We start from the raw sequence: 25,097 nt of genomic DNA, 5'->3' as shown, positions 1-25,097 counted from the left end.
ATGTCTTCCCATGGGTTGCTCCATCTCATGCGCATATTTTGAGAAGTTCAGTGGGTTCCTGGAATGGGTGGTGAGAGACATGTCAGAGGTTCAGTCGATCATCCACTATCTTGATGACTTCCTCTTTTTGGGGCCGGCGGGTTCCCCCAATTGCGCGTATGCCCTGGCCACGATGCGGCATGTCTGTGGTCGTTTCGGGATCCCTCTCGCGGAGGACAAAACGGAGGGACCAACGACATCCCTGAATTTTTTAGGTATCACCATTGACACCTTATTAATGGAATGTCGGTTGCCTCACGACAAGGTGACTGACTTGAGGAACACGATCGCGGCGGCAATCTTGTCTAAGAAAATGACGCTGAGAGGAGTACAATCCCTGTTAGGAAAATTGAATTTCGCCTGCAGAATTATGCCCATGGGGCGGATATTCTGCAGGCGGTTATCCTTGGCAACAGCAGGAAAGAGTGCGCCGCATCACCGCATTCGGTTGAATGCGGAGCTGCGGGCGGACCTGCAAGTATGGTCTGTTTTTCTGGGCAGTTTCAACGGGAGATCTCTGTGGTTACAGGACGTGGTGAGTAATTTTGATGTGGAACTCTTTACCGACGCCGCTGGTGCACATGGTTTCGGCGCATTCCTGGCGGGTAAGTGGTGTGCTGCCCCTTGGGATCAATCGTGGGTGGAAGCGGGGTTTACATCTAACCTGGTCCTGCTGGAATTGCTTCCCATTGTAGTGGCAATGCGGCTTTGGGGCTGTCACCTGGCCAACAAGCGCATCAAGATTAACTGCGATAATATGGGGGTGGTGGAAGCAATTAATAACTTCTCGGCGTCATCTCCCCCGGTCATATGTTTGATGCGCCAGTTGGTGTTCGAATGCTTGCGTTCAAACGTTCATATTTGTGCTGTACACATCCCTGGGGTTGAGAATGTCACGGCTGACGCGTTGTCTCGATTTCAGTGGGACAGGTTCCGGGCGGCGGCCCCAGCGGCGGAGGAAGTTGGGGTGCCTTGTCCAGTGGCGATGTGGGGAGTTCCATTCGGGCGGTATCTCTCTTGATCAGCAGATCCTTATCGGAAGCATCATGGGCGGCGTACACGGCCATATGGCGCACGTGGGACGCCTTGGTGTACCAGGTGGGAGACTGCAGTTCAGACGAGGATAGGCTTTGTTTAATGTTATATTTTGTGGGAAGATGTTTCTCGGAGGGGGTGTCAGTGTCGGCCATGAATAAAAAGGTAGCAGCGCTGGCGTTCTGGTTTAAATTGCGTGGGCTGCAGGATGTAACAAAAGATTTTAGAATCAGGCAGGCATTGAAAGGTTACAGAGCGGGGTGGGTGCCGAGAGATTCCAGGCGCCCGGTTACATTTGAATTATTGGGCAAAGTAGTAGGGGCACTCGGCATGGTATGTTCATCGGAATACGAGGCTACTTTATTTAATGCCGTATTTACATTAGCCTTTTTTGGGGCATTTAGGGTAGGCGAGCTGGTCAGCCCAAGCAAACGAATAGTGGGAGGCATCCGGGCAGCGGACGTCACGTTACTGGACGACTCGGTTTGTATTTTTCTTAGGCGTTCCAAAACAGACCGGTTGGGTAAGGGCCGGTCGATCTCCCTGTTTCGCATAGGGGGCCCTCTTTGCCCGCGGTCAGTGTCGGAGTCTTTCATGACTATTCGGCCTCCGGGGGCGATTGCCTTCTTTTCACACGCGGATGGCGTCCCGCTTACCAGATTTCAATTTACCGCTATATTTCGGAAGTGTCTTACGCACATAGGCGTCTGCCCGACAGATTTTGCCTCCCACTCGTTCAGAATTGGGGCGGCTACTGAAGCGTCCCGGTGGGGTATGAGCGAGGAGGTCATCCAGAGGATTGGGAGATGGGAGTCAGCTCGGTTTAGGTCCTATGTTCGCCCCCATTTAGTGTAGGTTATGCCCTGTAGTTCATAGTTTAGTTTTCTGTAGTTTACTTTGTTCTTTTCAGGTGCACAGATCCTGGTCTGGATATTTGGACACTCTTATGTGAAATGGGGGGCCAAACGGGCCGACGTGAGACCGGAAGGTCGGCAGCTCGGCTTTCCTCGCGACCAGGTCTGTATCAGGTGGCTGGGTTTCCCGGGGATGCTCTGGTCAAGGGTCCTACCTGAACTACACCGGTTCTCTAGGCTTGATAGAGCCCCTGATATCCTTGTGCTGCACGTGGGAGGCAATGACCTGGCTTCCCGATCTACTAGGGTCATCATAAAAGACATCAAATTTGATGTTTTAAGGATTAGGTCGTCTTTCCCAACCACAATTATAGTGTGGTCGGATATGGTCGCCCGCACCTCGTGGAGATTGGCACGATCCGTGCAAAAAATCAACAAGGCCAGGGTTAAACTTAATAAGGAGATTACCAAGTTTGTGATCAGGAACGGGGGTCTGGCCATCAGACACAGAGAGTTAGAGGAGGACAGCAGCTTATATTTAAGGGGGGATGGGGTGCACTTGAATGCAGTTGGGACAGATCTTTGGGCCCTAGGTATTGAAGATGGGATCCAGAGAGCCTTGAGGTTGGGGGCCTCGATGGCATAAGGGGTCATGCCAGCTCGTGGTGGAGGGGTAGGGGGTTCCGGAGGTGGGATCTATTTGGCAGGGGATTTGCCGCGGGGCAAATTCCGGAGGGTTACTGAGCAGCAGAGATTATCAACCAGGTGGGCATGCAGCTGTCCCCGAACCGGCGAACGCGGTGGGGGCCGGTCTCAAGGCTGCATGCCGGTTACAAGCTATTGGTTAAAGAGAGGTACCTCCGGATCCCTCACCCCAGCTCTCTGGAAGAGGTTATTCCAAGAGATTGTTATGTTTGGTGTTATGTTTGGTTTTACATATATTGTTGGTTTTAAATAAACGGGCTGCTTTGGCCTAAATTTATCCAAGTTGCCATTGTAGTCTGCGTATTTTTTATATAGCGTTAAGAGGTTTTGGGGGTGGGGTAGATTGTGGTTTATCCCAAGGAATAAGCTATATCCTATCAAGAATGGGGCCGGGAACTGTAGCGCAGTGTAATGTGCAGGGCCCCCACATGATAGGGTAGCTGACCGGGAGGTATGGGGTTAATAGCCAGGCGAGGAGGAGTTTAGGTTCCCGGGCTTTGGGAAAGAGCTAATGGGGGCGGGGGGGTAGTCTATAAAAGAGGGGGGCGGAGTTCTGGCCTCTCAGCAAGTGTAAGGGAAAGCTCCCTCCCTCCCTCCCTTGTATATTGGTTCTGTTTTCTTACAGGTGAGACATTCGTCATTGCAGCCGGAGGGGTAGGGGGTTCCGGAGGTGGGATCTATTTGGCAGGGGATTTGCCGCGGGGCAAATTCCGGAGGGTTACTGAGCAGCAGAGATTATCAACCAGGTGGGCATGCAGCTGTCCCCGAACCGGCGAACGCGGTGGGGGCCGGTCTCAAGGCTGCATGCCGGTTACAAGCTATTGGTTAAAGAGAGGTACCTCCGGATCCCTCACCCCAGCTCTCTGGAAGAGGTTATTCCAAGAGATTGTTATGTTTGGTGTTATGTTTGGTTTTACATATATTGTTGGTTTTAAATAAACGGGCTGCTTTGGCCTAAATTTATCCAAGTTGCCATTGTAGTCTGCGTATTTTTTATATAGCGTTAAGAGGTTTTGGGGGTGGGGTAGATTGTGGTTTATCCCAAGGAATAAGCTATATCCTATCATGTATGTACTACAGACAACGACTCACACCGAGCAAAGCACTATAGCCGAAGCTAAAACTGCTTTGGAATTTACTTCCCTGATATACCTCCTACTGCTGCATTATTCACTACAGATGGGGCAGGACATAAAATGTATAGACTATGTAAAGGATTGAAGCCAGCAATATGGAAAGAATTAGCATATCCTCTGTTTTCCCTTTCTTCCTTCCACGATGCACCGTGTGGAACTTATCAAATGGTCAAAGGCTACGTTTTAAAATTGATCAGACTCTCCCTTCGTTCTAACAGTTCCTTGTTCAACATCTGAATTCTACTTAAACATTTCCCTGCCTTACTTTCATGAGCCCGGTTGTTGTATTAATAAATAATAAAAAAAACAAAAACGGTTCGATTTGGAGCCCTACTGCGTCCATTCAGAAAGAAAACACCATAGGTAGCACCACAGCCATATCCTCAGATCCTCTGTTGTGGTTTTATGAGTGCCAGTCGTGTCGGCAGGGCCGGGCCGAGGCATAGGCTGGAGAGGCTCCAGCCTCAGGGCGCAGTGTAGGAGGGGGCGCAGAATTCATTCAGCTGTCATTCCTAATTGTGTTTGAAGCAGAAAGAAATAAGAAAAGGGGATACATGGCAGTGACTGCAAGCCAGATAACTAGATATTAAGGTGTTGGGGAGGTTGTGGGCCCTGTGGCGCCTCTTAGTCAATAGCAATCAGTGTGTGATGGCTGGGGAGGCAGGGATGGAGGGGCGCACTTTGGTGTCTCAGCCTTGGGTGCTGGAGGACCTTGTCCCGGCTCTGCGTGTCGGTTGCACATTTTTAATAAAGAGGTAAGTAGATTTGCTGCAATCATTTTCCATGATATGTTTTGTAAATATATTCTTCAAGGACAAAAAAATTACAGAATGTGAAAGAAAATCAGGTGCCCTTTGTAACTGTAAGTCAGGGGGGTCAAACTCTATCATGAAAGGGGCTAAAATCTGAAACATAGTATAAGTTGAGGGCCAAATTATTAACAAACACAGAACATTTATATCACGCTTTTCTCCTGGCGGACTCAAAGCGCCAGAGCTGCAGCCACTAAGACACGCTCTATAGGCAGTAGCAGTGTTAGGGAGACTTGCCAAAGGTCTCCTACTGAATAGGTGCTGGCTTACTGAACAGGCAGAGCCGAGGTTCGAACCCAGGTCTCCTGTGTCAGAGGCAGAGCCCTTAACCATTACACTCTCCAGCCACCACAGATGGCTGGATATAAATTAAGATTTAACATCTCCTGAATAGTCTCAAACTAAGTGGTGTAACTATTAGGCCATGGGGGGATCGCACGTTCCCCTTCTGCAGAGTAGCGCTGCGCAGTGGAAAATGTACCTGCTTCAGCGCTGCTTCGGGTCTCCTCTGATCTTCCTGACAGTCACATGCTCTATCCTGCATACCTCTGGCTCCGAATGCATGTCACGTGATCAGTAGCTGGAGATATGCAACATAGAGCGCACCGCTGCCGTGAAGAACAGAAGTGAACTGACGTATTGCTGCAGCAGATAAATATTGCACTGCTCTGCTATGTAGGGAGATGGTGTTGAGGGGGAAAAGGCGTGTAGGTTTGTGTGTTTCACCCGCCACATTTTTGGATCCCAGGAGGGGACCCAATGCTAATTTTGCTGAGGGGTCCAGTGGGTTGTTGCTGCACCCCGGCTCAAACTGAGAAAGTTTCAACCAAAAACACTGTCACTGGTGTGCGTTTCTAAATGGGAAGGCAGTGTGCTTTCATTCTTTTACTTATAATGATGCACATTTTACAAGTTCACAAGGGCCACATAAAATGTCGAGGAAGGCATTCGGCCCACGGGCCTAAAATATGCCACCTGTGGTCTAAGTGAATAAAAGTAATTTGTAAAAAACAAAACAAAAAAGGAAACAAAAAACAAGGTAGTAACTGAGAAATGGATTTAACTAAACCAAGGGTTGTCTGGCTCAATTCAAGTGAACAGGCTATTCTTGGAGGTGAAGTGTTAGAATTAGGTAAATGGGCAAGAGTAAGGCTTTCAAAAACTTTAACTAAGGACAACATGTGGTGGTTAGATTTCTGGGCCTCAAAAACAGTAAGTCTGTGGGTTGTTCTGAGTACACATTAGTTTTACCTACAAAACTTAGTCCAAAGACAGGCAACTGGTGGAACAATGAAAGAGTCATTGGGCATCCAAGGCTCACTGATATATTTGGGGGGATGAAGGCTAACTTGTCCGGTCTGATCCTACAGAAGAGCTTCTGAAGAACAAATTGCTGAAAAATGTAATGCTGACCAAAAGAGGAAGTGGTCTGCATGTAGTCCCAGATCAATGAGTGCTCCTGTTGACCCCCCTGGCTTCTGTTACATAGGGCACATGTGCACAAAAACTGGACTGTTGAGCAATGGAAAAAAGTGGCCTGGTGTGATCAATCACATTTTCTTTTGCCTCCAAAATTACCCATATCGCAATCTGATGAAAGGGAACCTGAAATAAGGAAACACATTCCAGGTTCGATACTTAACAAAGTAGAGGGAAGGCTCTGGATACCATAGAGCCTTCTGGTCCTTGGTCTGTCCTGTCATTCCTGCGTCATCCTTGGGTGAAGTAATTTGACCTGCTAGGCCGAATCGCTCTTTGTTACTGCTCGGGCAGCCTTTGGAAATACTAATTTTCCTGAGTAGTTCTGAAGATGAGCTCATCCATACTTCACACGCAGTAGGGCTCACGCAAGCGCACTATGGATACACTTGTCTTTGGAACTACTCAGTAATGCGAGTAGTTCAGAAGGCTGCCCGAGGGGTACCGGAGACCTAGCAGGTTGAATAAATTCCACTGGGGTTGGTGCAGGAACAGTGGAACGGGACGAGGACCGGGAAGGATCTATGGCATCCACAGCCTTCCTTCTACTGAGGTCAGTATCATACCCAAAGTGAGTTTTCCCAGTTCAGGTTTGCTTTAAGCATCTGTGGGTTGTGCTGGAAAAGTTCAGTCCTGCTAACACCTTGGGGACCTTTTGCTAACTTGTAGAGCCTATGCCCTGACAGGTCAGATCTGTTTTAGAGGTGCAAGGGGGATAATTCTAGCAGGCAGTAGGGATGATCAATGAGATGTTGATGCACATTATGTGCAAATTTATGCAGCTTGGATTCGGACCAATCAAATTCAGTTGCTGCTGCATTCGACCAGTCAATTTCCAAGTTGCATAAAAAAAAATAACATCTGGAATTACTAGGCTCTCATTGAGCATCCCTAGCAGGAAGCAGCAATAGCTGTCATCCTGCTACTTTCCCGTCTGGATTCCCAATCATGTGACTATGCCAACTAGATATTGCCTCCCAAGATGCACGCTGGGAGAATTACATCTCTCCCTTACATGTGTGCTCTGTTGCCCTTTTAACACAACCATAGAAAATAAATCCAAAAAGGTAAACGTGAAAGGTTGATATTGCTTCTCTACTCGGATCATAAGCTTTCCCACAAATGCAGATGAACAGCTACATTCACTTAGTGGAATGTTTGGCTTACCATTAGAGAATGTCTGTTTGCTGACAAGAGTCCAGTTCCATATCCTGAGCCCAGCCCACCCATGGCTCCATTGTGAGATGGTCCAATTAATCCATGCAAGTCGCTGTGGCTTCCTGGCATGGCTGTAGAAGGCCCCACCGCGTGGTTCCTTAGTACATGAATTGCATCATCTAATCTTTCCAATCTGTCCTCGATTCTGCTTTGCTGTAACAGAACGAAAAAGAAAAAAATCACATTCACTCTCCATGTGTCGGCTCATGCTAATACAAAGATTTGAAGACTGATGGCATCGTTTATCAAGGTGTCTGAGTTAATAAGTGTCTTCATTTGGCGTGTTGACATCTGGATTCTGAAAAACTGGTGCGGTTGTTTGGCAGTGAAGCGCTCATATAAAAGTATTTTGGTTCATAAAGTGTTCCCATCAATATATTTAGCAAGAGTAGCCATACATCTCCAGTGGAAAGATGTATTACGAACTCAATGTTTGAAGTGTGGAAGCCATAATAAACCATTAAAAAACTAAAGACTAAGTAACTAACTTACTCTAGTTTTATCCCTAAACTGTAAAGAATCATTCTAACTTCTGCACTTGATATTACTCAAGTCAATCAAAACTACAAGCCAGCCATAGGAAATGTATACTTTGCCAGGCGTCAGCTTTGATAGCCACTCAATAGATCACAATGTTAAATTGCGGTTATACTTCACTGAGGTGGTCAGTTGGGCATCTGATATTAGCTGATTGGCTACCACTTTGAGATAAAACTAGCCAAATCAGGTACTTTGGGCACCAGTGGCTTAGTGTTAGTTATTGGGAGAAGAGGTAGTGTTAGGCATTAGGAGGAGAGGTTAGCGTAAGGCATTAGGAGGGGGGTTAGTGTTAGGCATCAGGAGGGAGGGTTAGTGTTAGGCATTAGGAGGGAGGTTAGTGTTAGGCATTAGGAGGGAGGTTAGTGTAAGGCATTAGGAGGGGGGTTAGTGTTAGGCATCAGGAGGGAGGGTTAGTGTTAGGCATTAGGAGGGAGGTTAGTGTTAGGCATTAGGAGGGTGTTTGTGTTAGACATTAGGAGGGGGGGGGGGGGGGGTAGTGTTAGGCATTAGGAGAAGGTTAGTGTTAGACACTAGGAGGGGAGGTTAGTGTTAGACATTAGGAGGGGGTAAGTTTTAAGCATTAGAAGGAGAGGTTAGTGTTAGGCATTGGGAGGAATGGCTAGTGTTAGGCATTAGGAGGGGGTTAGTGTTAGGCATTGGGGGGGTAGTGTTAGGCAATAGTGGGGAGAATTAGTGTTAGGAGAGAGTTAGTGTTAGGTTTTAGGAGGGGGGTTAGCATTAGGCACTAGTAAAGAGTTAGGGTTAGGCATTAGGAGGAGGTTAGTGTTAAGCATTAGGAGGTGGGCTAGTGTTAGGCATCGGTAGGGGGTTGGTTAGGATTAGGAATCGGCAGGGTGGTGGATGTTTATGGTTGGGCTTTTATATGAGGAGAGCTCTTGTGGGAATACGGTTAGGTTTAGCGATAGTAAAATTAGAATTATCACAGCACAACAGTAGAATGTCTGTAACTTTATATATATTCTACTAGCGGTTTTCTCTGGCGAACAAACTTCCCCTGCACCCATTCTACATTTATGCACACCTGCACCATTCCCATATGTTGGTGTCGGGAAGAAAAAAGACAGAGACTTTAGCGGACCCAGTATGAAGGCACTTAAGAAATGAACTTGACAAGAAAGACGTCAATCAGCTGACCGCCCTTAATGAGGACCTGGAGGTGTACAGGTCCTCTTTTACCATCTACATAATGACACTAAAAACAAAAAAAAACACCTACTAGTGAGTGCAAAGGCCCTTCGTAGCTAGGCGATGAGGAAGTCTGTCCTCCGTTTCTTGACCAAACAGCTGTGCCTGCTAATTAAAAGAAGAAAAAAAAGTTAATTATCTACGCAGTTGCATAAGCATCCTCTTAGTTAAAACTTTTGCAGTTGTTTAGTGTATATGCAAATTTTTCAAGCCGACCAGACATATGGAGACTTTCCAAAAACATACTTAAGGGGGAAAAAAAAATATTTCTGTAGCAAAACAGAGAGGCAGCCCATAATGTTCCTTCAGGCAGCCTTTTATCAGAGGATTTCATTGACTCGGCAGGTAATGCCTAAGAGAGAATCCGACGCAAGAAAACAACTCAATATCCCAAAAAAAGAAGCCGGGAACGGGGGATTTCTGCTTTCCAAGTCTCTGTTTCACGACGTAGATTCCCGTCCAGGAGGCAAAAAAAAAGAGGCATTTATCTGGCTCGTTACACGGCATCATCGGCGAGCCGGGATTTGGCAGGTTTGCGCGGCGGTACCAACGTTACGGGGCTTGCAAGGAATTTATTTGTATATGTCCTATTTCACTTCTCTTTAACGTGGACTCATTGCCAAAAAACTAAATCCACAGTATGAAATCTGCGGCGGAACTGTAGAGGGGAAGAAAGGTGAATCGGTGGCGTAGTTATAATGCATAACAAGGATACATAGCAAAATATTGATGGGCCCCTGCATTGAAGCCGGCAATTTGGGGACAAGCTATTTATCGGACACCCTAATTACTTCTCAATGCTGATATTTCTGTAAGCGCCCATGGCAGCACCCAAAAACTTGTGGCAGGGGGGGGGGGGGGAGAGTGGGTGTTAGGATTAGGCATTAGGCAGGTAGTGTGTAATACCAATATTTTACTGTCGGCATTACCGGCATTACTGTGCCCCTAAATTTCCTTGCGCCTTTGTTGTATATACGCCCCTGCATCTAGGCACTCTTTTGAGCAATGACACCCTCCCTCCTAAAGCAGGCATTGTTGTCCCCTATCAGCTACTCCATAGAACAGAATATTTATTGCAGCCAGGGCCGGAGCTACCATTAAGGAAAAGGGGTCAATTGCCCCAAGACCTGAAAGTGCTGCTCCCGCAGCCCCGCCCCCAGACATGTGCTCCCTAGTCCCATTTTTGACAGGATTGTAACTCACTTGTCCCAGGGCGCTGCTTAGACCGTGCTCCCCATCTTCATCCCTGCTGGCTGCCTCTTCTTCACCACCCGCCACATGTCATTATGCATAACATGTGCTGAGTCACTGAAAAGCGACAGGTAGCGGGGATGAGAGCCACAGACTGGAGAAGCCCATTGAGGACAGGGGATTTTCAATGCTGATCGGGTGTGAGAACGAGTGCTGGCTTCCGGGCCCTGGGAGCTGACTGTGCTGGAAAGGGAGGGGGTCCCAGGGTTACTATTACTATAGTAGTACTATACTATAGGTTATAATACTATAGGTTACTATTGCCCCGGGGCCCCAATAGAGCTTGAACTGGCCCAGATTGCAACTAGGGGGTGCCATAGACCTGAATTTTGCACACGATCGGAGCAATCGATTAGTAGACAGCCATTCGATCGTGTAGCCAGCTGTTTGATTGTGCAGCCAAAAATGTTTACCCCGGGCTACAAAAACAACGTCACAGCTGTGCTCCTGTGTCTTTGGGCATATATTTGCCTCACGCGTTTCTAAAAAATTAAAAAAAGTGGAAAGAAACTTTATGACAAAGACACAAAAACTTATAGGAATTTGGTATAACACACTGTATACAACTCTGTCCTTAAAGGAGTACTATCGATTGAAACGACTTTTTTTTTTAATACTCTATATTAGTGTACACATTACTACTAGTGCTAGGGGCACTTTATGTATTCACCCAGGTCTCTCTCTTGCTATCCCTGCTTAAACATTCATTTCTCACACAGCTCATAGTAGTTTGGGTCACCCTGAGCTGCTTGGTTACTCTGTCACACAGCTCACAAATATATTTCACTGTGTCACTCACAGCATGCAGCAGACCTGAGGAGAAATAGGCTGATCTGAGGCTGTAATATTGCTGGAATATAACTAGCTATACTAGGAGTCTGTGTTTACACTCAGACTGGCTGCCTGCTTGAGGCGATTCACTCCAGGCTGCATCCACTTTACAAGCTGCTGAGAGGGGCAGATCACTGTCTACAATTAGCATTATTAGTATCTTTATCAGTAAAGAGAAGCAAAGATAATAAACACACATTGCTAGAATCTTTAACCCCTTACCACCATATCAACAAGATTCTTTCAGCAAGGTGATAATTAAACTATAAACTGAGGAGTTGATAGCATCTCCCCTTTGCAGAGACATGGTCTAGCCCTCTGGGAGCCCTCAGTTTTTAGATACATTTGTATCCAACACTGATGCCAAAACTGACAGAGGATTTTACAGCTGAGAGGAACAGCTGTGTGAGGAATCAAATTGCTCCTAGTACTTGTCCTAATGTGTGCTACAACATACAGCATTTAAAAATAAATGCATACATCGATAGTATTCCTTTAACACCGTTTTCTTGCACAAGATATTACATAAACAGATTAATGTAAATAAGAGCCTGATGCACATAGTCTAAAATTCTGCACAGAGAACAGAGGAATAGGCTACACTGGGAGCATAAAGAAAAAAAAAGAAAAAAAATGGGAAAGCAAGAAAGGAGGAGACAGCAGAAGAATAAGAAGAAAATAATGATAATACTAATAATAATAATAATAATAATAATAGAAACAACAGAAAAAGAAAGGGAACCCAAGGCAGGGACATGTCTCTCAAAGCCCTCTCTGCTGCCTCTTTCTCCTCAACCCATGACCAGGGTATAATCAACCTTTCCTATTTGTGATCATCCCATAGTTCTGGCCAAATGGTAATATGGAAATCACTGCTTTATGTGACTAAAAAATGAGCTGGCACATGTTTTTAAAGTTTTTATGGTTTTATAAAAAGAAAACGGAAATGAAACCCAGCATTTCTTCTTTTCTCTAAAAGATTATTTACGCATATTATATACTACCACCATATTTTTTTTTACTAGAACAGCATTCAATTAGTTAAACACAGGACTTCCAAGTTCCCTGCAGAGAAAGCTGGACGCATCCGAACTGGAGATAATCTTATCTTGTGTTTACATTCCTCACTTGATACAATTAAGTAAATAGTTCTCTGAAAGTGCAGACACTCCTGAACACAGTCAGACACTCAGAAAGCATTTCTGCTCAAAATTCAAGATGAATAAAACAGTTATGAATAAAATTCAAAAGCAACTCTCAGAGCAAAAAACTGTACTTTGGGAACTTGTAATTTCCAAATGAATAATACTATGTATGCACAGAAGCAAATATGATAACCGTATGACATATAAAAATGAGTAAAACATGTTTTTATTTAATATTATGTCAGTGTTTTATACCGCTTTAAACCAATGTTTCACAACCACGGAGGGCTCGTTCTTCAGGGATAATTTCTCAAGGCAATAATCTGTCTGCTGCATATTGATTAGTATCTGCTAGTAGTCTATTAGTGAGACATCACCTCTATGCACTCACAGTCTATGATGTACCTTATACAGATTCTTAAGCAATCGCCTTGCCGTGTGCAATTCTCCCTGAGGAAGGAGCCCTGCGTGGTTCTGCAATCGTTGGTTTAATTCCTTCTATAAGACAATAAAGACTTCAATAGGATGTGCCTGTTCATTGTTATTAGTATTAACACGAGGTGTCATCCTTTTTTCCTGCTGTAGCACTCCTGTATATGCATGAAGGCTGTTCCCGTTATGAGTGTGAAACGATCCCTGAACATTTTAATTGTGCTTTTTCTGACTCTCTTGTTACCCTGTAGACAAAATTGAACCAGGAAACTGAAAGAAACATGCAGTGACAATCTGGAATGTGATTGGTTTGGTTCTGATTAACCATTGTGGTTTTGAAGGCCACATGTATAGCTGCAACGAGACTGTAACGCTTATATTGTGCAGAAAGTAAACACATCATTAATCACTGTAACTCAATGACAGAGCTAAGGGTGGTCTGTCTTCCGGTCTCCTTCTGGGAATAACCAGGAAGTCACCAGCAGGAGCCATTGTTTGTGGGATTCCGGGAATGGAAGGCCTTGCTTCCCCAGAAGGCCTCCCCTTCATGTTAATTACGAAGATGACATCACGGAAGACCCTTCTGGCGAAAAAGGTCAGGTAGGGTTTTTAAAGAGCTTTGAAGCACAGAATGCCTTCCAGTTTGTTGAAATGGGAAAAATTAGCACATTGCTTGAGCAAAATATTCAGGCAAATAACAAACTCCTTCCCCAACCCTGAAACTTGTGGTTGCACTTGTGTAGCGATGGTTGTTATGAGGTCCTTGAGACCCATGTAGTTCTTAATGTGTTCACTATGCCCTTTAGTGCTTTTGCACATGCATTTAAAGGACCACTATCGCAAAAAGCATAACATTTTAAAAACATGTAAACACATACAAATAAGAAATACCTTTCTTCCAGAGTAAACTAAGTCATAAATTACTTCTATCTTATGTTGCTGTCACTTACAGTAGGTAGTATAAATCGGACAGAACCAAAAGGTTTTGGACTAGTCCATCTCTTCATGCGGGGTTCTCAGGGTTCTCTTTATTTACAGAAGCACTTAGTGAATGGCAGTTGCTGAGTCCAACTGCCAAAAAAGTGAGCAGTGAGCAGGGAGTCTGGCCAGCATCTTTGTATAAATACTTTTCAGGAAGTGTCTTTATAAAGAATAAAGGCCATGCAGAGAACTCCCCAATCCCCATAAAGAGATGGACTAGCCCACAAACCTGTCGGTTTTGTCAGACTTCTGCTACCTGCTGTAAGTGAGAGCAACATAGGAGAAAATTATTTTATGGCTCATTTTACTCTGGAAGATACGCACTTCCTTTTTGTATGGGTTTAAATGTATTTTAAGTTTTACATTTTTTGTATGACAGTGGTCCTTTAAATCTAGTGATGGAGACCAGAAGGAATCAATTCAATAGCCTTCTTGAATATACCTCTATAGCAGACAGCCAGGGATTGTTTTGACTAGTCGTCGCCTCAAGGTCCCTTCCTCATATCCACAGACACACTGCTCTCTCCCCAAAATCCAAAGCTGCAGTGATGACTTAACACAGGACTGTCCAACTTCAGCCCTTGAAGGCCATAGCCATGCCCGTGTTTAGGAAGGACTGAGAAATGCAGAAATGTGTTCTACTTGATGAACCACCCTGTTCCTGATTCAGTCCCACCAATTAATTTGAGCTGTTCCAAAAATGTGTGAGGACCTCAGACCTTGAGGACTGGAGTTGGACAGCACTGACTTAACATGTCAAGTTCATGCTTGACCATTCTGGTGGAGATAGACTGCTGCTTCATGTAGTGTCCAGGTCCCTCACAGTGTCTTCTAGGGGTGTTGGGGGGACACATATTATCCACCCTATCGTCCCCTAGGTCTTAGGCTATACTTAAAGAGAACCTGAGGTGGCTTCTAAGAATCCTATTAGCAAACAGAGGCTGGGTCTGCCTATAATGCCCAGCCTCTTGCTATACTGTCTCCCCCCAGGCCCCCCTGCGCTCTGCTGGCTCCTATAAATCATACGCCATGCTAGCGACATGCAGCATGTCGATAGCAGGCTGTTTACATCCACACTGTCTCTCTGACGCTCCCCCGCCTACTCTATATCGCCACTCCCCGTCTGCGTCCCTTCCCTCCAATCAGCGGGGAGGGAAAGGACGCAGGCGGATTAGCGGAGATATAGAGAAGGCGGGGGAGCGGCGAGAGTGACAGTGATGACGCTAGCACAGCGTTTGATTTATGGGGGACAGCAGAGCGCAAGGGGGGCCTGGGGGGAAACAGTATAGCAACAGAGGCTGATGATTATATGTAGACCCAGACTCTGTGTGCTAATAGGATTTTTAGTACCCACCTCGGGTTCTCTTTAAAGTGTACCTGAGATGGGGAAGAAAAAAATGTATACGTACCCGGGGGTTCCTCCAGCACCCTTCAGGCCAAATGTTCCCTCGCTGTCCATCAGGTCGCCTCGATCCTCCGCTAGGCGGTTTGGTAAATCCTTCGGTCAACTCCATTCAGGTTCAGTTTGCCTAACTGCAGGAACTGTACAGTGCCAGCAGGATTGTGGGAACTTTTTTTTTTAAATTATTATTATTATTTAGCTACAGTAACAAGCTTATGCAAATAATAGAAAGACCAAAGAAAAAAAAATGGGGGACATATAGGGACAGATTTCTAAAAAAAAATATGGGTTCACCTATATTTTTGAAGCACTATTTTTTTGGACGTTTTTCTTTTATGTTTGAATGCTACAACCCCCTTAAAGTCACAAGATGGCAGATATAGTCATCGTGTATGTTGTATACTTGATCTTTGAAAAAAAAGTATTCTAAGCATCAATTCAGATGCAGAAGCCGCACTTAGCTATGGCCAAGAACCCATAACTACAAATACTCTATGCGAAGTGTGAAATCTCCCAAACAGCCCCACTGTAATGCAGAGGTAACAGGTTACGGGAACGTGGTCTGCCATCTGTGCCATTTATGATAAAGCCATTTGCAGTCGTGTAACAATAATGCAGGCAGGCGTAGCGCCTATCTGGAGTGTTTCAATAATACATATGTTCACAGTTGCTGGCAGCACCCATTGCTCAGCACAACATATGCGGAAGTACCGTCCCTTCATACCAAGCTTAGTCACACTTCTAGATGCTAATGCACAGATCGTATGTGGCAAAACATAATGTGATTCTTCAGACTAGCAGTATTAGCAGAGCGTGGCGTCTGCTGAAATGTACTTGTGCTCATCTCCTCACCCAATTTCTGTACATCTGGGAAGAGGAACACCCTATATGGGTACTTCTGTACATTCCTGAGTTTTGGCTAAGCCACACCCCTTCCTGCAAGTATTAAAGTAAATGTAATCTGGTAATATAGTCATTTATGTGTTTTAATAATCTGTCTCTGTTTTACCTAAATTAAATTAGCCCCCACCCTTTTGTAGACATGGCTTCGAGACATGTTATTTCCCTTTTCTTGTTAAAAATAGTCTGTAAGACTACATTGAGCCTACTTCTTGGACTTGATAATAAAGGTCAAGCCCAGATGTTCAGACAACGAATCATGGTCCAAGGGCCTGAGTAAAGTCAGAAAATATACCTCTATATAAAGCCAGCAGAGACAGTCAAGTCTCTGAACCCTCAGGCTAGACATTGTGTGAGCAGCCCTACTCAGGGCTGTTTCTTGGGTAGGGCGGTCACCCTGGGCACAGACCGGCAAGTAGAAGAAGGGGGGGGGCGCAGGCAGAAGGACATAACCGCTAGGGAGCTGGTGATGTGTGGTGCAGCCAAATAAAAGAAGAAGATTACTAGTGCAATCATCTTCCTTGACTCCTCCTAGGCTGCCTGCGTCAGACGTCAAGTCATCATCACGTCACCACCGCGTGATGACACCTTATGTCCTGTAGTGGTACTGCAGGCTGTCAGTGCATAGCGCCCATGGAGAAGTCGGCGTTCCAGGCACTCTTTGCCTGCGTGTTTTCCTGGTCCCTGCTTCCTCCTGGATGAGCAGCTGGTCACTAGTAAGTAGGCAGAATGATCTACTTGTGACCTGTGGCTGTGTGACTGTCCCTAAAGAGTAAGGTTTCGTGAGTCCACAGGGATGGAGGGGGGGGAGCAATTTTTACATTCTTGTCCTGGGTGCAATTTAGCCTAGAAACTGCCCTGGCCTTACTGCACGGCTCATGATGCCTAGAACAAATAGAGGGACAGTTGTATCTTGCCTCTTTATATGAGCAATAAATCGTCTTAACTTGATCATAAGTGTGGTCTTGGAGAATTTCCTTCACAGCAAGTACTGCTATTTATCCTCCGAGAAGACGCCTGCCACTCATGTTGCCAATTTTCCCTTTGATGAGGTCTTGATCAAGTTACCATCTTTGTATCCATTTTAGCTCCAGGGCTATGCTCTCTGACTAGTTGCTTCTAAATGTTCTTTTTCTTTTGCATTGTTTTAATTTGTATATTGTAAATTTTAATATGATTGTGTAATTTTAATCATATATGTGAAAGGGGTAGGGAGGGTGTGTGTGTGTCTGGAGGCCACTCCCTAGTGGGTGGAGCCTGGGTGTTTCCCGGACACAAACCTCTCTATTTAGATGTCTATGAGGTCATTTGTGTGTTGGGTATGAGTAAGGACTGATGTCCGAAACATGTCAGCCTTGATGCCTGCTGTAGGTGCTATTGGACTTGCTTATTGGCCTTCGTCGCCATGGCGACGAGCGGAGTGACGTCATGGACGTCAGCCAACGTCCTGACGTCAGCCGCCTCCGATCCAGCCCTTAGCGCTGGCCGGAACTATTTGTTCCGGCTGCGCAGGGCTCAGGCGGCTGGGGGGACCCTCTTTCGCCGCTGCTCGCGGCGGATCGCCGCAGAGCGGCGGCGATCAGGCAGCACACGCGGCTGGCAAAGTGCCGGCTGCGTGTGCGGCACTTTATTTGATCAAAATCGGCCCAGCAGGGCCTGAGCGGCACCCTCTGAGCTGAGCTCGTCCATACCGCTAAGGTGGTTAATAAAGTTTGTAGTGCTGGCAAGTGTGGACCACTTTTTCCTTTCTTAAGTACTGCTATTTAGGTGTTTAAACTTTAAAGTAAACCGCAAGTGCGAGTGATATGGATGCTGCCATATGTATTTGCTTTTACACAATACCAGTTGCCTGGCAGTCCTGTTGGCGGCGGCTTGGGAGGCATCCTCACAAGTTTGCCTCAGTAGGCAAAAACTCTAGAACCTGCCCTAAAGACACCCCCATCTTTCTACACTTCTGTGATCTGTTTGTTTTAATGTCCGTCATTTTGTGGTACAATTAAATATTTGTGTAACGACACATCTACTATAGACTTCAGGGAGAACAATTTTACTGTGCAGCAACAATACATTATAAACAGTACAGCTTAGGTATTTTGCACAAAACCTACCTGAAAGGGAAGGCGGTGAACCGACAGGGGTTGAAGGATTGGATGAAAAACTGTTGTTGGTGTGATCGGGGGAATAGATCTTAAAACGAATAAAACAAGAGAAATCCAGTCAGACTTCTGTTACACAGATACAAATGGATGAAATTCTATCTATAACGCAGACACAAGTGATAGACACCGAATTGCTGAGCAAAGAAGCACTCCGACCATCACCACAGGATGGTATAGAGGGAGGTGCTTGGGGGCGTGAAACACATACTCACTTGTTCAAAGGCGTTCTCCATTTCTTCTTTGAAAATCCTTGTGAGTGACATTATGCTTCTTCTTGTTGCTCTGTCCCAATCTTCTGTCTGCCGCACTTCCTGTGAAATACATTAGACGCGTCTATGGGTTTCTGTAGATGCATCTAATTATTGCAGGGGAAATGCAGCGGACGGGAGAGCAGGCCAGAGTGACACTGACTTGCGTCACATGGGTGGATTTTCAAACATGAAGTGCAGAACACCTTTTTCAGGTGAGTTTGCCTCTCACATCCGCGTGCACCTCCACTGATGTCATCAAACGGTGACTGCTGGAGTGCTCCTTTTAGGAAAAAGCTAGCACACATGCAGCATCCAGCTGGGCAAGTCCATCAGCTAAACGTCAACAGGAGTAGCATTACCTTAAAGAGACATTGAAGTCACTTTAAAAACTTGATTTTACCTGTTATTTAGGTAAAGGGATATGAGCAGTGCTAAAACGTTGCATTCCCGCGGCAGAACGAGGGTTTTATAACCCCCCAAATCCCAAAAAACGGGGAGCGCTTCCTTGTAGAGGCAGAGCTTAGCGCTGTAGCTCTGCCTCTACTGGCGTCAATCCCCGCTGATTGCCACCTCTCCCCGCCCCTCTCAATCTTCTTTCACTGAGAGGGGCGGGGGAGAGGCGGCGATCAACGGTGATTGACGCTAATGGAGGTAGAGCTACAGTGTTAAGCTCTGCCTCTACTCGCGTCAATCCCCGCTGATCTCCGCCTCTCCCCGCCCCTCTCAGTCTTCTTTCACTGAGAGGGGTGGGGAGAGGCGGTGATCAGTGGTGATTGACGCTAATAGAGGCAGAGCTACAGCGCTAAGCCCTGCCTCCCCGGGTAGCCAAATCCAGGACTTTGAAGGCCGTGGATTTTTTCCCCAGGATTTGGGTGTTATAAAACCCTCGTTCTGCTGCAGGAATGCAACGTTTTAGCACTGGCCAAATTCCTTAAGCTAAATAACAGGTAAAAACAAGTTTTTAAAATGGCTTTAGTGTCTCCTTAAAGCCAACCTGAATCGGAAAAAAAAACTTGTGATATAAAGAATTGCATGTGTAGTATGGATAATGAATAGAACATTAGTAGCAGAGAAAAGAGTCTCATATTTTTATTTTCCGTTTTTTATAGCTTTTATTTTCTTATAACATTGCATCGTTCTGTTACAGTTGCAATTCTGAAACCACACTCTGTCTTTTAAACTATAAAATAAAGTAGAACTAATGGCCCTTTGAACTTTCCTGCAGTAAGACCTTATCTCAAGCTGTCTATCACTGTTTCTTGGCTGTTTAAACTCTTCAGAAAACAGGACTGTATTCCACCCAGTGGGTCAGAGAGCTCAGAGAAGCTCTATTGCAAAAATAACAACTGAAGGTATTTTGTAACTCTTTCTGTACTGTAAAACAATACAAGACTCATATCTTTGCTACTAATATTCTATTTCTTAGCTGTACTACACATAGAGTTCATTATCTCATAAGTTTATTTTCGCTTCAGGTTTGATTTAAAGAGACTCTGTAACATTAAAAAACGCCCCTGGGGGTACTCACCTCGGGTGGGGGAAGCCTCAGGATCCTAATGAGGCTTCCCACGCCGTCCTCTATCCCACGGGGGTCTCGCTGCAGCCCTCTGAACAGCCGGCGACAGACCCGACTGTGACTTCAATATTTACCTTTGCAGGCTCCAGCGGGGGCGCTGTGGCTGCTCTCGGCTCCGAACTACACGGAAATACCCGATCTCAGTCAGGTCCGCTCTACTGCGCAGGTGCCGGAGACTTGCGCCTGCGCAGTAGAGCGGACCCGACGGCGATCGGGTATTTCCGCCTACTTCGGAGCCGACAGCCGTCAGAGCGCCTGCGCAGGAGCCGGGAAGGTAAATATTTACGTCACCGCTGTATGGAGGGCTGCAGCGAGACCCCCGAGGGACGGAGGACGGCGTGGGAAGCCTCATTAGGATCCTGAGGCTTCCCCCACCCGAGGTGAGTACCCCCCAGGGGACGTTTTCACGTTACAGTTCCTCTTTAAAGTGAAATATTTAGCCTTACCCTTCTGTCTGCAGATCTTGTTTTAATGCCCTATAAAGTGGCACAACATGGATTTTCTGGGACAGAAGTGTGACTCCTACAACAATACCAATCCCTTTGCACACCCACTTCACCACATTCCTACTTCTGCATTGACTAGCTTATTGTCAGGTGGGGGGCTGGCAATGCCGAGGATGGAAAATGGTCAGGTGGGTGGGCAGGGGGTGTGGCCAATTGCTGCATTTCTATATAAAAACAGTCGCTTCCAGCTCACAACAAACTCGCTAATTTGGTTGCAACCACTCATTTGTAAGAAACAGGGGGACCCAGCGGGAAACACTATCCGCGCCAGCGATGGAATAGGATTAGCAAGGTGGCAAGAGTGGAGGTGATAGCCAAAGTGAATGCCATGCCTGAGGTCCTGCTGCGCAGTTTTAAAGTTTATTTCTTACAAATCAGCGGTTGCAACCAAATTAGTGAGTTTGCTGTGAGCAGGGAGCACCAATTTGTGTATGAGGTACTGGGGTATCCATAACTAGACTGAGCCAATCAAAAGAAGCACCTGTCAAATCGGATCACCCCAGTTCCAAGTTCCACACAACAGGGAAAAGAAAACATGTATAGGTAGATAAATACTTGTTCTTCTTACATAACATGTGTATTGATTTCAGTGAATTCTATATAGTAAATAAAGAGAAAACTGTTGCAGGCAATTTCCATCTTTACTGCCTCTAAATGAAGCTAATCCTGATGTAATTTCCTAGCATACTCTTTTTTTCCATCTGCTTGAAGCTGCACCGTCATATCTAGCTTGCTTTGTAAACACATGTGAGCACAGCATAGATCAGATTTCAGCAGCATCTGCAGAGGGGTGAGGTGTATTTCTCTTCTCAGCCTAACTCTGTCACACTGAACTGCCCTCAGCTAATCAGTGAGGAGCAGGAATGTGGGAGGGGTGATAACAAGCTTCCCTCTCCTCAGCAATGTACCAAATAGAGCCAGGCTTATCTGAGACAAGCTTCCTTACAGCAGACACATTTATGATTATATTGGAATGCTTATAATGCAGGGTCAAGATGTAGACTACATAGTAAACACAGAGCAGGTGGCAATTGGAATTTGATTTTCTGGCTGACAATCCAGCTTTACCAATACACAGCCTACCACACCAGCCCCCTCCCACTGCCATGAATAGCATACCAGTTGAGGTCATTGCCTATGTGGCCTTGGCAAGCTGTACTACACAGACTTTTAATATGACTTTCTGCATGTGTGACGGTATTGTGCCTGATTGTGCTGCCCTATGATCTATGCTGCCGCATCTGCGCAGTGCAATCCTGTGCTGACACATTTCCTATTCAACAATGCTGCCGGAGCTAAAGAACCCAAATAGCTCCGCAGCCACACCTCCTACACACTCCAAATGAGAGGGGACCCCGCAAACTACATCTGTGCCAAACTGCAGCCCAAGAGCCCCGCTGGTTCACCAGAAAAGGCTCTGTAATCTCCCTCGGGGACCAGCGGGGCTTGGGGGCTGCATTTTGGCACACACAGAGGTAGTTCCGGGGGTCCCCTCTCTACCCTGAAAATGTAAGGAGTGTAGGAGGTGTGGCTGTGGAGATATTTCGGGGGGATTATATTAAAGTGAGTCTGAAGCGACTTTAAAAATAAAAAAAGAACAGATATCTAAGGAGAGGGAAGGCTCTGGGTCCTTTAGAGCCTTTCCATTCTCCTGCCGGTCTCCTCGTTCCCCTGCAGGCTCCTACATTTGTACCTCCCGCCGCGGGAGACTTTGGCAGCCTTTGGAAGTGCTCGGGCTCCCGAAGACCAGTGGCTTTTGTACTGCGCACACGCAAGTGCTCAAGAGCTCATGCGTGTGCAGTACGGAGCAGCCAGTCTTCGAAAACCTGAGTGCTTCCGAAGACTGCCGAAGCCAGCCCAACCCGCAAGAGAGCACAACCTGAACAGTCGTAGACTGCTAACAGGGGAGTCTGCGAGGGGAACACAGAGACCGAGATGAGAACAGGAAGGCTCTATAGGACCCAGAGCCTTCCCTCTCCTTTGGTGAGTATCTGTTTTTTATTTTTAAAATGGCTTCAGACTCTCTTTAAAGTCAATGAGAATCAAGATAAAAAAAAAAAAGAAAGATACTTACCTAAGGAAAGGGAAGGCTCTGGGACCTATAGAGCCTTCCCGTTCCCCTCACGCTCTCCTTATTCTCCCGCAGCCTCCTCCATTTAAATCTCCCATCGCGGGAGACTTTGGATGTCTTAGGAAGCACTCAGGCTCCCGCAGACCGGCGGTTCAGTGCTGAGCATGTGCCAGTGCTTGATAGAGGGCGCTTGCGCATGCGCAGTAGGGAGCGGCCAGTCTTCGGAAGCCCGAGTGCTACGACTGAATGGTTATGGACTGCTAATAGGGGGGCCTGCTGTGGAACATGGAGACCGGTAGGAGAACGGAAAGCCTCTATAGGACCTAGAGCAGGCATGGGCAAACTTGGCCCTCCAGCTGTTAAGGAACTACAAGTTCCACAATGCATTGCAGGAGACTGACAGCCACAATCATGACTCATAAAGGCAAATGCATTGTGGGACTTGTAGTTCTGTAACAGCTGGAGGGCCGAGTTTGCCTGTGCCTGACCTAGAGCCTTCCCTTTCCTTAGGTAAGTATCTGTTTTTATCTTTAAAAAGGCTTTAGCCTCCCTTTTAAAGTTCCCACTGAGCATGCAGCCCAAACCATCCCTACAAGAATCAGACATCAGCTCACTTCAAAGGTGCAAACTTACAGAGGCCAGCGCTTTCCCCAGTGCGTCCCCGGTCTGCGAGCTGCCCGTTGGTACGCTCCCTCTGTTTGCTGCAAACGAAAAGAAGAAAAAAAGAAAAAACAAAAGCGTGAGACTTAGAACAAGCAGGCAGGCATGTTACAAGTTTCTATTCCTGGTCCACTTACCCATAATGTAATTGCATTTTAATGCTAATTATATTGCATTAATTTTTAATTAGCATTAATTTGTTTGCTAAGGTAGATGTCAAATATATTCATGTTACATACTTAGGAGTGAAAATATCAATGTGCCTGGTTATCCACTCATTTACGGTGCAATTATGCCGTGCCAAGCCCGGGCACCTCCTGATCTGTGCGCAGGAGGCGCGGGCAGGGCGCGGGGATGCTAATCGCACACGTGACCTTCAAAATAAGCGCAATGTTAATTCGAGCCTCACTCCGGAGAGGACGGAATTAATTCATCTGCTGATTCAGATTTCAAATGCAGGAAACCTTGTCTGAGCTGAGACCGCCATCCGTCATCGCAAATATACATATATATGAAAAAACGAGCAAAAGATCCACCGCAAAATGAGCATAAGTAATCAATAATGAAACTGTTATTTAAAGTAAGCCTTAAAGAGGAACTTCAGCCTAAACAAACATACTGTTATTAAGTTACATTAGTTATGTTACATAAAATAGATACCCACCCTGTTTTAAAAGAACAGGCAAAGGTTTGTAATTTCATGGGGGCAGCCATCTTTTTGGTTGAAAGGGGGTGACAGGGAGCATGAGACACAGTTCCAACTGTCCTGTGTCCTGATCACCCCTCACAGCTGCTAGGCAACAAGAACAACAACATCAGAAATCCCATCATGCTTTTCACAGCACCAGGGGAAAAATGTCCGGGCAGGTTTCTTTGATGGGTTGAAGCTTAGCTTCTAAACAGCTAAAAATTAGGCTTTGGTATGAAAAACAAAGTTCTGATGTTGTGAACCTGTTAAAGAAACACCAAGCCTTTTCAGTGCTGCTGAGTAGATTTTTAGTCTGGAGGTTCTCTTTAACTGAACCTAAAACAAAAAGGTTTCACTTACCTGGGGCTTCCACCAGCCCCCTGCAGCCGTCCGGTGGCCGCACTGCCACTCACTGATCATTTGGTCACCCGCCCTTGCTCATTTTCGGCAGTGCTCCCTGGCCGTGCACGTCCTTGATCGCGCACCTGTCCCTGTGGACGTCTTGTGCTTGCGCAGTAGGAGTACATACGTAGTACACATACTGCATCTGCCTGATAGAGGACGTGTGCGACCAGAGAAAACGAAACTGAGCCACGGCAGGGGACCAGATGATCAGTGAGTGATGGCGCGGGCACAGGATGGCTGCAAGGGGCTGGTGGAAGCCCCAGGTAAATTAAACTTTTTTTTTAGGTTCAGTTAAGGTTCAATTTAAAGAGAAACTGTAGCGAAAATGGGAAAAAATCAATACATTGCAAAGTGAGGAGTTAAAAAATAGAAGAGAGACCAAGAAATGATTGAAATTTGCCATGTAATTTGTTCATAGTGTTTGATCCACAATCAGCCTGAACATCATCATCTTTACTACTGGCACACTACTGGCACACATAAAAAAAAAACTAGACAGCACCAACTGCCATTATGTATAACCACACCCCCTAACAATGCGTTAGGCTAAAAGATTGCTTTTTTCATAGATATACATATGCACAGAGGGAGATACTGGTTTCTAGGCAGTTGGAAACAGCTGGTAATTCTCACAATGCAACAAGGCTCCCATAGTGTGATGTCAGGACCTGGGTGCTGACATCACACTGTGGGAGGGGTTTCACCACAATATCAGCCATGCAGACCCCCCTGTTGATCTTTTTGAGAAAAGGTAAAGATTTCTCATGGGAAAAGGTGTATCAGCCACTGACTGGGGTGAAGTTCAATCCTTGGTT

General features: G+C 46.0%; 1 protein-coding gene across 21 annotated transcripts in view; it reads right to left on the bottom strand.

Moving 5' to 3' along the window:
* TCF4 (transcription factor 4) overlaps window positions 1-25,097 on the bottom strand; it is a 578,937-nt gene that overhangs the window by 56,252 nt on the left and 497,588 nt on the right. For 13 of the 21 annotated variants that reach the window (XM_068251303.1, XM_068251305.1, XM_068251304.1 and 10 more), the window contains 5 exons: window positions 23,163-23,230; window positions 18,338-18,436; window positions 18,075-18,153; window positions 9,056-9,132; window positions 7,228-7,431 (listed from right to left, as the gene is read on the bottom strand). In XM_068251303.1, coding sequence (XP_068107404.1) covers window positions 7,228-7,431; window positions 9,056-9,132; window positions 18,075-18,153; window positions 18,338-18,436; window positions 23,163-23,230 — 527 coding nt within the window. The remainder of the gene's footprint in view (window positions 1-7,227; window positions 7,432-9,055; window positions 9,133-18,074; window positions 18,154-18,337; window positions 18,437-23,162; window positions 23,231-25,097) is intronic. The other 8 variants (XM_068251312.1, XM_068251314.1, XM_068251313.1 and 5 more) reach the window with 1 other exon arrangement.

This window comes from Hyperolius riggenbachi, chromosome 1 (assembly GCF_040937935.1).
Source record: "Hyperolius riggenbachi isolate aHypRig1 chromosome 1, aHypRig1.pri, whole genome shotgun sequence".
NCBI lineage: Eukaryota > Metazoa > Chordata > Amphibia > Anura > Hyperoliidae > Hyperolius > Hyperolius riggenbachi.
This window is presented reverse-complemented; position numbering and strand designations above follow the sequence as displayed.